At 51.8% G+C, this 12,128-nt stretch overlaps 1 protein-coding gene across 7 annotated transcripts in view; it reads right to left on the bottom strand.

The window, feature by feature from the left end:
- PDE6B (phosphodiesterase 6B) overlaps positions 1 to 12,128 on the bottom strand; it is a 112,539-nt gene that overhangs the window by 11,973 nt on the left and 88,438 nt on the right. For all 7 annotated transcript variants that reach the window (XM_055111092.3, XM_055111094.3, XM_055111089.2 and 4 more), the window contains one exon: positions 10 to 156. In XM_055111092.3, the coding sequence (XP_054967067.1) occupies positions 10 to 156 (147 nt within the window). The remainder of the gene's footprint in view (positions 1 to 9; positions 157 to 12,128) is intronic.

Here is a 12,128-nt window from a genome sequence, read left to right as displayed (position 1 = left end):
GTCTCCCACCTCCTGGGGGATCTGGAACTTTCGGACCACGCCCAGCTCGTAGTACATCTGGATGCCACATTTGACCAGGTCCAGTTCGGTGCACTCCAGGTCAGAGAAGTGGAATTCGTAGATGTCAAATGTGGTGGGCCCTGGCAGCTCCTCCTTCTGTGGGAGGGATTGTGGGCTGAGAGAGGTTGGCCTGCCACAGCCCCCACTTGCTTCTCATCCTTTCTTCTCTCCAGATCCCCTGCCAAGCCTCAGACACCTCAGGCATCTCTGAGGAGATGTGTCATTCCTGGCGCTCCAGCCTGTATCCCAGGCTGCTCACACGCCCCCCTGGCTCAGCCTCACTCTCCCCTCTTGTACCCTGTGGCCCAACAGTGAAGAACTTGCCCAGTTGGGTGGACAGGGTGATGTTGTTGAAACAAGAAAACACAAAGGTGTGCACATGAAAAGAAACACACACACACACACGGATACAGACACACGTGACACAGGCACACCTGGATACACAGCCACTCCCATGAATACAAAGGCACCGGTGTGGACACACAGGCACACACATGAGCACCCAGGCACACCCACAGACATGCAGGCACACACGTGCAGACTCACGCATGTAGGCTCACACACACAGCCATGAGGTAACACACACAACAGTGGACTTTCAGACCCACCAGGCACATTCCCATGCTCAGTCCAAGGCCTACTCACAAGGCTCGTGGCCCCTGGAGATTCTGGCTAAATTGCATAGGCAGACACAGGGTGATGGGGACACCACATAATCCCCACACATTGATCCAGCAATCGTCTCTAGGAGACACACACAAGCATGTGTCTATATATATCCATGTGCACACACATGCACACACAATACACACCCCCCTGTGCACGTGAGCACACACACATGGGTGCACACACGGGCACACACACAAACGCCCATGTGCACACACATGCACACACATACTCGTGTGCACACATGTGCACACATGTGTACACGTGCATATTCATACAATGCACACATGCACACATACCCACATGTGCACACACATGCACAGACACCCACGTGCACGCATACACACCCACATGTGCACACATGTACACACCTGTGCACACACACCCACATGTGCACACACCCACGTGCGCACACACAACTACATGCACACACGTACACACTTGTGCACAGACACCCACATGTGCACACACATGCACACAGACACCCATGTGCGCGCACACATGCGGATGCACACACACTGGGAGTTGCAGGCACCTAGGCACTCTGACAGCAGAGATGACATAGATGGACACAGAGTCCAAGTCAGGCCCACTAAACATCCGGTGAAGACTAAACATCTGGCAAAGCAGAGAGGAGACAGGAAGACACGAAGATACACTCAGGAGTGCAGACATCAAAGCCACATTCTGGCCATGCAAACGCACTCAGGGACACACTGGCTGAGACTGAGAGGAGACAGGAAGACACGAAGGTACACTCAGGAGTGCAGACATCAAAGCCACATTCTGGCCATGCAAACACACTCAGGGACACACTGGCTGAGACTGAGAGGAGACAGGAAGACACGAAGGTACACTCAGGAGTGCAGACATCAAAGCCACATTGTGGCCATGCAAACACACTCAGGGACACACTGGCTGAGACTGAGAGGAGACAGTAAGACAGGAAGATACACTCAGGAGTGCAGACATCAAAGCCACATTCTGGCCATGCAAACGCACTCAGGGACACACTGGCTGAGACTGAGAGGAGACAGTAAGACAGGAAGATACACTCAGGAGTGCAGACATCAAAGCCACATTCTGGCCATGCAAACACACTCAGGGACACACTGGCTGAGACTGAGAGGAGACAGGAAGACACGAAGCTACACTCAGGAGTGCAGACATCAAAGCCACATTCTGGCCATGTAAACACACTCAGGGACACACTGGCTGAGACTGAGAGGAGACAGGAAGACATGAAGATACACTCAGGAGTGCAGACATCAAAGCCACATTCTGGCCATGCAAACGCACTCAGGGACACACTGGCTGAGACTGAGAGGAGACAGTAAGACAGGAAGATACACTCAGGAGTGCAGACATCAAAGCCACATTCTGGCCATGCAAACGCACTCAGGGACACACTGGCTGAGACTGAGAGGAGACAGGAAGACACGAAGCTACACTCAGGAGTGCAGACATCAAAGACACATTCTGGCCATGTAAACACACTCAGGGACACACTGGCTGAGACTGAGAGGAGACAGGAAGACACAAAGGTACACTCAGGAGTGCAGACATCAAAGCCACATTCTGGCCATGCAAACACACTCAGGGACACACTGGCTGAGACTGAGAGGAGACAGGAAGACATGAAGATACACTCAGGAGTGCAGACATCAAAGCCACATTCTGGCCATGTAAACACACTCAGGGACACACTGGCTGAGACTGAGAGGAGACAGGAAGACACGAAGATACACTCAGGAGTGCAGACATCAAAGCCACATTCTGGCCATGTAAACACACTCAGGGACACACTGGCTGAGACTGAGAGGAGACAGGAAGACACGAAGGTACACTCAGGAGTGCAGACATCAAAGCCACATTCTGGCCATGCAAACACACTCAGGGACACACTGGCTGAGACTGAGAGGAGACAGGAAGACACGAAGGTACACTCAGGAGTGCAGACATCAAAGCCACATTCTGGCCATGTAAACACACTCAGGGACACACTGGCTGAGACTGAGAGGAGACAGGAAGACACGAAGATACACTCAGGAGTGCAGACATCAAAGCCACATTCTGGCCATGCAAACACACTCAGGGACACACTGGCTGAGACTGAGAGGAGACAGGAAGACACAAAGGTTCACTCAGGAGTGCAGACATCAAAGCCACATTCTGGCCATGTAAACACACTCAGGGACACACTGGCTGAGACTGAGAGGAGACAGGAAGACACGAAGGTACACTCAGGAGTGCAGACATCAAAGCCACATTCTGGCCATGCAAACGCACTCAGGGACACACTGGCTGAGACTGAGAGGAGACAGGAAGACACGAAGCTACACTCAGGAGTGCAGACATCAAAGCCACATTCTGGCCATGCAAACGCACTCAGGGACACACTGGCTGAGACTGAGAGGAGACAGGAAGACACAAAGGTACACTCAGGAGTGCAGACATCAAAGCCACATTCTGGCCATGCAAACACACTCAGGGACACACTGGCTGAGACTGAGAGGAGACAGTAAGACAGGAAGATACACTCAGGAGTGCAGACATCAAAGCCACATTCTGGCCATGCAAACGCACTCAGGGACACACTGGCTGAGACTGAGAGGAGACAGGAAGACACAAAGGTACACTCAGGAGTGCAGACATCAAAGCCACATTCTGGCCATGTAAACACACTCAGGGACACACTGGCTGAGACTGAGAGGAGACAGGAAGACACAAAGGTACACTCAGGAGTGCAGACATCAAAGCCACATTCTGGCCATGCAAACGCACTCAGGGACACACTGGCTGAGACTGAGAGGAGACAGGAAGACATGAAGATACACTCAGGAGTGCAGACATCAAAGCCACATTCTGGCCATGTAAACACACTCAGGGACACACTGGCTGAGACTGAGAGGAGACAGGAAGACATGAAGATACACTCAGGAGTGCAGACATCAAAGCCACATTCTGGCCATGCAAACGCACTCAGGGACACACTGGCTGAGACTGAGAGGAGACAGGAAGACACAAAGGTACACTCAGGAGTGCAGACATCAAAGCCACATTCTGGCCATGCAAACGCACTCAGGGACACACTGGCTGAGACTGAGAGGAGACAGGAAGACACAAAGGTACACTCAGGAGTGCAGACATCAAAGCCACATTCTGGCCATGTAAACACACTCAGGGACACACTGGCTGAGACTGAGAGGAGACAGGAAGACACAAAGGTACACTCAGGAGTGCAGACATCAAAGCCACATTCTGGCCATGCAAACGCACTCAGGGACACACTGGCTGAGACTGAGAGGAGACAGGAAGACATGAAGATACACTCAGGAGTGCAGACATCAAAGCCACATTCTGGCCATGTAAACACACTCAGGGACACACTGGCTGAGACTGAGAGGAGACAGGAAGACACGAAGATACACTCAGGAGTGCAGACATCAAAGCCACATTCTGGCCATGTAAACACACTCAGGGACACACTGGCTGAGACTGAGAGGAGACAGGAAGACACGAAGGTACACTCAGGAGTGCAGACATCAAAGCCACATTCTGGCCATGCAAACACACTCAGGGACACACTGGCTGAGACTGAGAGGAGACAGGAAGACACGAAGGTACACTCAGGAGTGCAGACATCAAAGCCACATTCTGGCCATGTAAACACACTCAGGGACACACTGGCTGAGACTGAGAGGAGACAGGAAGACACGAAGATACACTCAGGAGTGCAGACATCAAAGCCACATTCTGGCCATGCAAACACACTCAGGGACACACTGGCTGAGACTGAGAGGAGACAGGAAGACACAAAGGTACACTCAGGAGTGCAGACATCAAAGCCACATTCTGGCCATGTAAACACACTCAGGGACACACTGGCTGAGACTGAGAGGAGACAGGAAGACACGAAGGTACACTCAGGAGTGCAGACATCAAAGCCACATTCTGGCCATGCAAACACACTCAGGGACACACTGGCTGAGACTGAGAGGAGACAGGAAGACACGAAGGTACACTCAGGAGTGCAGACATCAAAGCCACATTCTGGCCATGTAAACACACTCAGGGACACACTGGCTGAGACTGAGAGGAGACAGGAAGACACGAAGATACACTCAGGAGTGCAGACATCAAAGCCACATTCTGGCCATGCAAACACACTCAGGGACACACTGGCTGAGACTGAGAGGAGACAGGAAGACACAAAGGTTCACTCAGGAGTGCAGACATCAAAGCCACATTCTGGCCATGTAAACACACTCAGGGACACACTGGCTGAGACTGAGAGGAGACAGGAAGACACGAAGGTACACTCAGGAGTGCAGACATCAAAGCCACATTCTGGCCATGCAAACGCACTCAGGGACACACTGGCTGAGACTGAGAGGAGACAGGAAGACACGAAGCTACACTCAGGAGTGCAGACATCAAAGCCACATTCTGGCCATGCAAACGCACTCAGGGACACACTGGCTGAGACTGAGAGGAGACAGGAAGACACAAAGGTACACTCAGGAGTGCAGACATCAAAGCCACATTCTGGCCATGCAAACACACTCAGGGACACACTGGCTGAGACTGAGAGGAGACAGTAAGACAGGAAGATACACTCAGGAGTGCAGACATCAAAGCCACATTCTGGCCATGCAAACGCACTCAGGGACACACTGGCTGAGACTGAGAGGAGACAGGAAGACACAAAGGTACACTCAGGAGTGCAGACATCAAAGCCACATTCTGGCCATGTAAACACACTCAGGGACACACTGGCTGAGACTGAGAGGAGACAGGAAGACACAAAGGTACACTCAGGAGTGCAGACATCAAAGCCACATTCTGGCCATGCAAACGCACTCAGGGACACACTGGCTGAGACTGAGAGGAGACAGGAAGACACAAAGGTACACTCAGGAGTGCAGACATCAAAGCCACATTCTGGCCATGTAAACGCACTCAGGGACACACTGGCTGAGACTGAGAGGAGACAGGAAGACATGAAGATACACTCAGGAGTGCAGACATCAAAGCCACATTCTGGCCATGTAAACACACTCAGGGACACACTGGCTGAGACTGAGAGGAGACAGGAAGACATGAAGATACACTCAGGAGTGCAGACATCAAAGCCACATTCTGGCCATGCAAACGCACTCAGGGACACACTGGCTGAGACTGAGAGGAGACAGGAAGACACAAAGGTACACTCAGGAGTGCAGACATCAAAGCCACATTCTGGCCATGCAAACGCACTCAGGGACACACTGGCTGAGACTGAGAGGAGACAGGAAGACACAAAGGTACACTCAGGAGTGCAGACATCAAAGCCACATTCTGGCCATGTAAACGCACTCAGGGACACACTGGCTGAGACTGAGAGGAGACAGGAAGACACAAAGGTACACTCAGGAGTGCAGACATCAAAGCCACATTCTGGCCATGCAAACGCACTCAGGGACACACTGGCTGAGACTGAGAGGAGACAGGAAGACATGAAGATACACTCAGGAGTGCAGACATCAAAGCCACATTCTGGCCATGTAAACGCACTCAGGGACACACTGGCTGAGACTGAGAGGAGACAGGAAGACACGAAGATACACTCAGGAGTGCAGACATCAAAGCCACATTCTGGCCATGTAAACACACTCAGGGACACACTGGCTGAGACTGAGAGGAGACAGGAAGACACGAAGGTACACTCAGGAGTGCAGACATCAAAGCCACATTCTGGCCATGCAAACACACTCAGGGACACACTGGCTGAGACTGAGAGGAGACAGTAAGACAGGAAGATACACTCAGGAGTGCAGACATCAAAGCCACATTCTGGCCATGCAAACGCACTCAGGGACACACTGGCTGAGACTGAGAGGAGACAGTAAGACAGGAAGATACACTCAGGAGTGCAGACATCAAAGCCACATTCTGGCCATGCAAACGCACTCAGGGACACACTGGCTGAGACTGAGAGGAGACAGGAAGACACAAAGGTACACTCAGGAGTGCAGACATCAAAGCCACATTCTGGCCATGTAAACACACTCAGGGACACACTGGCTGAGACTGAGAGGAGACAGGAAGACACAAAGGTACACTCAGGAGTGCAGACATCAAAGCCACATTCTGGCCATGCAAACGCACTCAGGGACACACTGGCTGAGACTGAGAGGAGACAGGAAGACACAAAGGTACACTCAGGAGTGCAGACATCAAAGCCACATTCTGGCCATGTAAACGCACTCAGGGACACACTGGCTGAGACTGAGAGGAGACAGGAAGACATGAAGATACACTCAGGAGTGCAGACATCAAAGCCACATTCTGGCCATGTAAACACACTCAGGGACACACTGGCTGAGACTGAGAGGAGACAGGAAGACATGAAGATACACTCAGGAGTGCAGACATCAAAGCCACATTCTGGCCATGCAAACGCACTCAGGGACACACTGGCTGAGACTGAGAGGAGACAGGAAGACACAAAGGTACACTCAGGAGTGCAGACATCAAAGCCACATTCTGGCCATGCAAACGCACTCAGGGACACACTGGCTGAGACTGAGAGGAGACAGGAAGACACAAAGGTACACTCAGGAGTGCAGACATCAAAGCCACATTCTGGCCATGTAAACGCACTCAGGGACACACTGGCTGAGACTGAGAGGAGACAGGAAGACACAAAGGTACACTCAGGAGTGCAGACATCAAAGCCACATTCTGGCCATGCAAACGCACTCAGGGACACACTGGCTGAGACTGAGAGGAGACAGGAAGACATGAAGATACACTCAGGAGTGCAGACATCAAAGCCACATTCTGGCCATGTAAACGCACTCAGGGACACACTGGCTGAGACTGAGAGGAGACAGGAAGACACGAAGATACACTCAGGAGTGCAGACATCAAAGCCACATTCTGGCCATGTAAACACACTCAGGGACACACTGGCTGAGACTGAGAGGAGACAGGAAGACACGAAGGTACACTCAGGAGTGCAGACATCAAAGCCACATTCTGGCCATGCAAACACACTCAGGGACACACTGGCTGAGACTGAGAGGAGACAGGAAGACACGAAGGTACACTCAGGAGTGCAGACATCAAAGCCACATTCTGGCCATGTAAACACACTCAGGGACACACTGGCTGAGACTGAGAGGAGACAGGAAGACACGAAGATACACTCAGGAGTGCAGACATCAAAGCCACATTCTGGCCATGCAAACACACTCAGGGACACACTGGCTGAGACTGAGAGGAGACAGGAAGACACAAAGGTACACTCAGGAGTGCAGACATCAAAGCCACATTCTGGCCATGTAAACACACTCAGGGACACACTGGCTGAGACTGAGAGGAGACAGGAAGACACGAAGGTACACTCAGGAGTGCAGACATCAAAGCCACATTCTGGCCATGCAAACGCACTCAGGGACACACTGGCTGAGACTGAGAGGAGACAGGAAGACACGAAGCTACACTCAGGAGTGCAGACATCAAAGCCACATTCTGGCCATGTAAACACACTCAGGGACACACTGGCTGAGACTGAGAGGAGACAGGAAGACATGAAGATACACTCAGGAGTGCAGACATCAAAGCCACATTCTGGCCATGCAAACGCACTCAGGGACACACTGGCTGAGACTGAGAGGAGACAGGAAGACACAAAGGTACACTCAGGAGTGCAGACATCAAAGCCACATTCTGGCCATGCAAACGCACTCAGGGACACACTGGCTGAGACTGAGAGGAGACAGTAAGACAGGAAGATACACTCAGGAGTGCAGACATCAAAGCCACATTCTGGCCATGCAAACGCACTCAGGGACACACTGGCTGAGACTGAGAGGAGACAGGAAGACACAAAGGTACACTCAGGAGTGCAGACATCAAAGCCACATTCTGGCCATGTAAACACACTCAGGGACACACTGGCTGAGACTGAGAGGAGACAGGAAGACACAAAGGTACACTCAGGAGTGCAGACATCAAAGCCACATTCTGGCCATGCAAACGCACTCAGGGACACACTGGCTGAGACTGAGAGGAGACAGGAAGACATGAAGATACACTCAGGAGTGCAGACATCAAAGCCACATTCTGGCCATGCAAACGCACTCAGGGACACACTGGCTGAGACTGAGAGGAGACAGGAAGACACAAAGGTACACTCAGGAGTGCAGACATCAAAGCCACATTCTGGCCATGCAAACACACTCAGGGACACACTGGCTGAGACTGAGAGGAGACAGGAAGACATGAAGATACACTCAGGAGTGCAGACATCAAAGCCACATTCTGGCCATGTAAACACACTCAGGGACACACTGGCTGAGACTGAGAGGAGACAGGAAGACATGAAGATACACTCAGGAGTGCAGACATCAAAGCCACATTCTGGCCATGCAAACGCACTCAGGGACACACTGGCTGAGACTGAGAGGAGACAGGAAGACACAAAGGTACACTCAGGAGTGCAGACATCAAAGCCACATTCTGGCCATGCAAACGCACTCAGGGACACACTGGCTGAGACTGAGAGGAGACAGGAAGACACAAAGGTACACTCAGGAGTGCAGACATCAAAGCCACATTCTGGCCATGTAAACGCACTCAGGGACACACTGGCTGAGACTGAGAGGAGACAGGAAGACACAAAGGTACACTCAGGAGTGCAGACATCAAAGCCACATTCTGGCCATGCAAACGCACTCAGGGACACACTGGCTGAGACTGAGAGGAGACAGGAAGACATGAAGATACACTCAGGAGTGCAGACATCAAAGCCACATTCTGGCCATGTAAACGCACTCAGGGACACACTGGCTGAGACTGAGAGGAGACAGGAAGACACGAAGATACACTCAGGAGTGCAGACATCAAAGCCACATTCTGGCCATGCAAACGCACTCAGGGACACACTGGCTGAGACTGAGAGGAGACAGGAAGACACAAAGGTACACTCAGGAGTGCAGACATCAAAGCCACATTCTGGCCATGCAAACGCACTCAGGGACACACTGGCTGAGACTGAGAGGAGACAGGAAGACACGAAGCTACACTCAGGAGTGCAGACATCAAAGCCACATTCTGGCCATGTAAACACACTCAGGGACACACTGGCTGAGACTGAGAGGAGACAGGAAGACATGAAGATACACTCAGGAGTGCAGACATCAAAGCCACATTCTGGCCATGCAAACGCACTCAGGGACACACTGGCTGAGACTGAGAGGAGACAGGAAGACACAAAGGTACACTCAGGAGTGCAGACATCAAAGCCACATTCTGGCCATGCAAACGCACTCAGGGACACACTGGCTGAGACTGAGAGGAGACAGTAAGACAGGAAGATACACTCAGGAGTGCAGACATCAAAGCCACATTCTGGCCATGCAAACGCACTCAGGGACACACTGGCTGAGACTGAGAGGAGACAGGAAGACACAAAGGTACACTCAGGAGTGCAGACATCAAAGCCACATTCTGGCCATGTAAACACACTCAGGGACACACTGGCTGAGACTGAGAGGAGACAGGAAGACACAAAGGTACACTCAGGAGTGCAGACATCAAAGCCACATTCTGGCCATGCAAACGCACTCAGGGACACACTGGCTGAGACTGAGAGGAGACAGGAAGACATGAAGATACACTCAGGAGTGCAGACATCAAAGCCACATTCTGGCCATGCAAACGCACTCAGGGACACACTGGCTGAGACTGAGAGGAGACAGGAAGACACAAAGGTACACTCAGGAGTGCAGACATCAAAGCCACATTCTGGCCATGCAAACACACTCAGGGACACACTGGCTGAGACTGAGAGGAGACAGGAAGACATGAAGATACACTCAGGAGTGCAGACATCAAAGCCACATTCTGGCCATGTAAACACACTCAGGGACACACTGGCTGAGACTGAGAGGAGACAGGAAGACATGAAGATACACTCAGGAGTGCAGACATCAAAGCCACATTCTGGCCATGCAAACGCACTCAGGGACACACTGGCTGAGACTGAGAGGAGACAGGAAGACACAAAGGTACACTCAGGAGTGCAGACATCAAAGCCACATTCTGGCCATGCAAACGCACTCAGGGACACACTGGCTGAGACTGAGAGGAGACAGTAAGACAGGAAGATACACTCAGGAGTGCAGACATCAAAGCCACATTCTGGCCATGCAAACGCACTCAGGGACACACTGGCTGAGACTGAGAGGAGACAGGAAGACACAAAGGTACACTCAGGAGTGCAGACATCATAGCCACATTCTGGCCATGTAAACACACTCAGGGACACACTGGCTGAGACTGAGAGGAGACAGGAAGACACAAAGGTACACTCAGGAGTGCAGACATCAAAGCCACATTCTGGCCATGCAAACGCACTCAGGGACACACTGGCTGAGACTGAGAGGAGACAGGAAGACATGAAGATACACTCAGGAGTGCAGACATCAAAGCCACATTCTGGCCATGCAAACGCACTCAGGGACACACTGGCTGAGACTGAGAGGAGACAGGAAGACACGAAGGTACACTCAGGAGTGCAGACATCAAAGCCACATTCTGGCCATGCAAACGCACTCAGGGACACACTGGCTGAGACTGAGAGGAGACAGGAAGACACGAAGATACACTCAGGAGTGCAGACATCAAAGCCACATTGTGGCCATGCAAACGCACTCAGGGACACACTGGCTGAGACTGAGAGGAGACAGGAAGACACGAAGGTACACTCAGGAGTGCAGACATCAAAGCCACATTCTGGCCATGCAAACACACTCAGGGACACACTGGCTGAGACTGAGAGGAGACAGGAAGACATGAAGATACACTCAGGAGTGCAGACATCAAAGCCACATTCTGGCCATGCAAACACACTCAGGGACACACTGGCTGAGACTGAGAGGAGACAGGAAGACACAAAGGTACACTCAGGAGTGCAGACATCAAAGCCACATTCTGGCCATGTAAACACACTCAGGGACACACTGGCTGAGACTGAGAGGAGACAGGAAGACACGAAGGTACACTCAGGAGTGCAGACATCAAAGCCACATTCTGGCCATGCAAACGCACTCAGGGACACACTGGCTGAGACTGAGAGGAGACAGTAAGACAGGAAGATACACTCAGGAGTGCAGACATCAAAGCCACATTCTGGCCATGCAAACGTACTCAGGGACACACTGGCTGAGACTGAGAGGAGACAGGAAGACATGAAGATACACTCAGGAGTGCAGACATCAAAGCCACATTCTGGCCATGCAAACGCACTCAGGGACACACTGGCTGAGACTGAGAGGAGACAGGAAGACACAAAGGTACACTCAGGAGTGCAGACATCAAAGCCACATTCTGGCCATGCAAACGCACTCAGG

This window comes from Pan paniscus, chromosome 3, assembly GCF_029289425.2.
Source record: "Pan paniscus chromosome 3, NHGRI_mPanPan1-v2.0_pri, whole genome shotgun sequence".
Classification (NCBI taxonomy): Eukaryota; Metazoa; Chordata; class Mammalia; order Primates; family Hominidae; genus Pan; species Pan paniscus.
The sequence above is the reverse complement of the archived record's forward strand: the minus strand, read 5'-3'. Positions and strand labels throughout refer to the sequence as shown.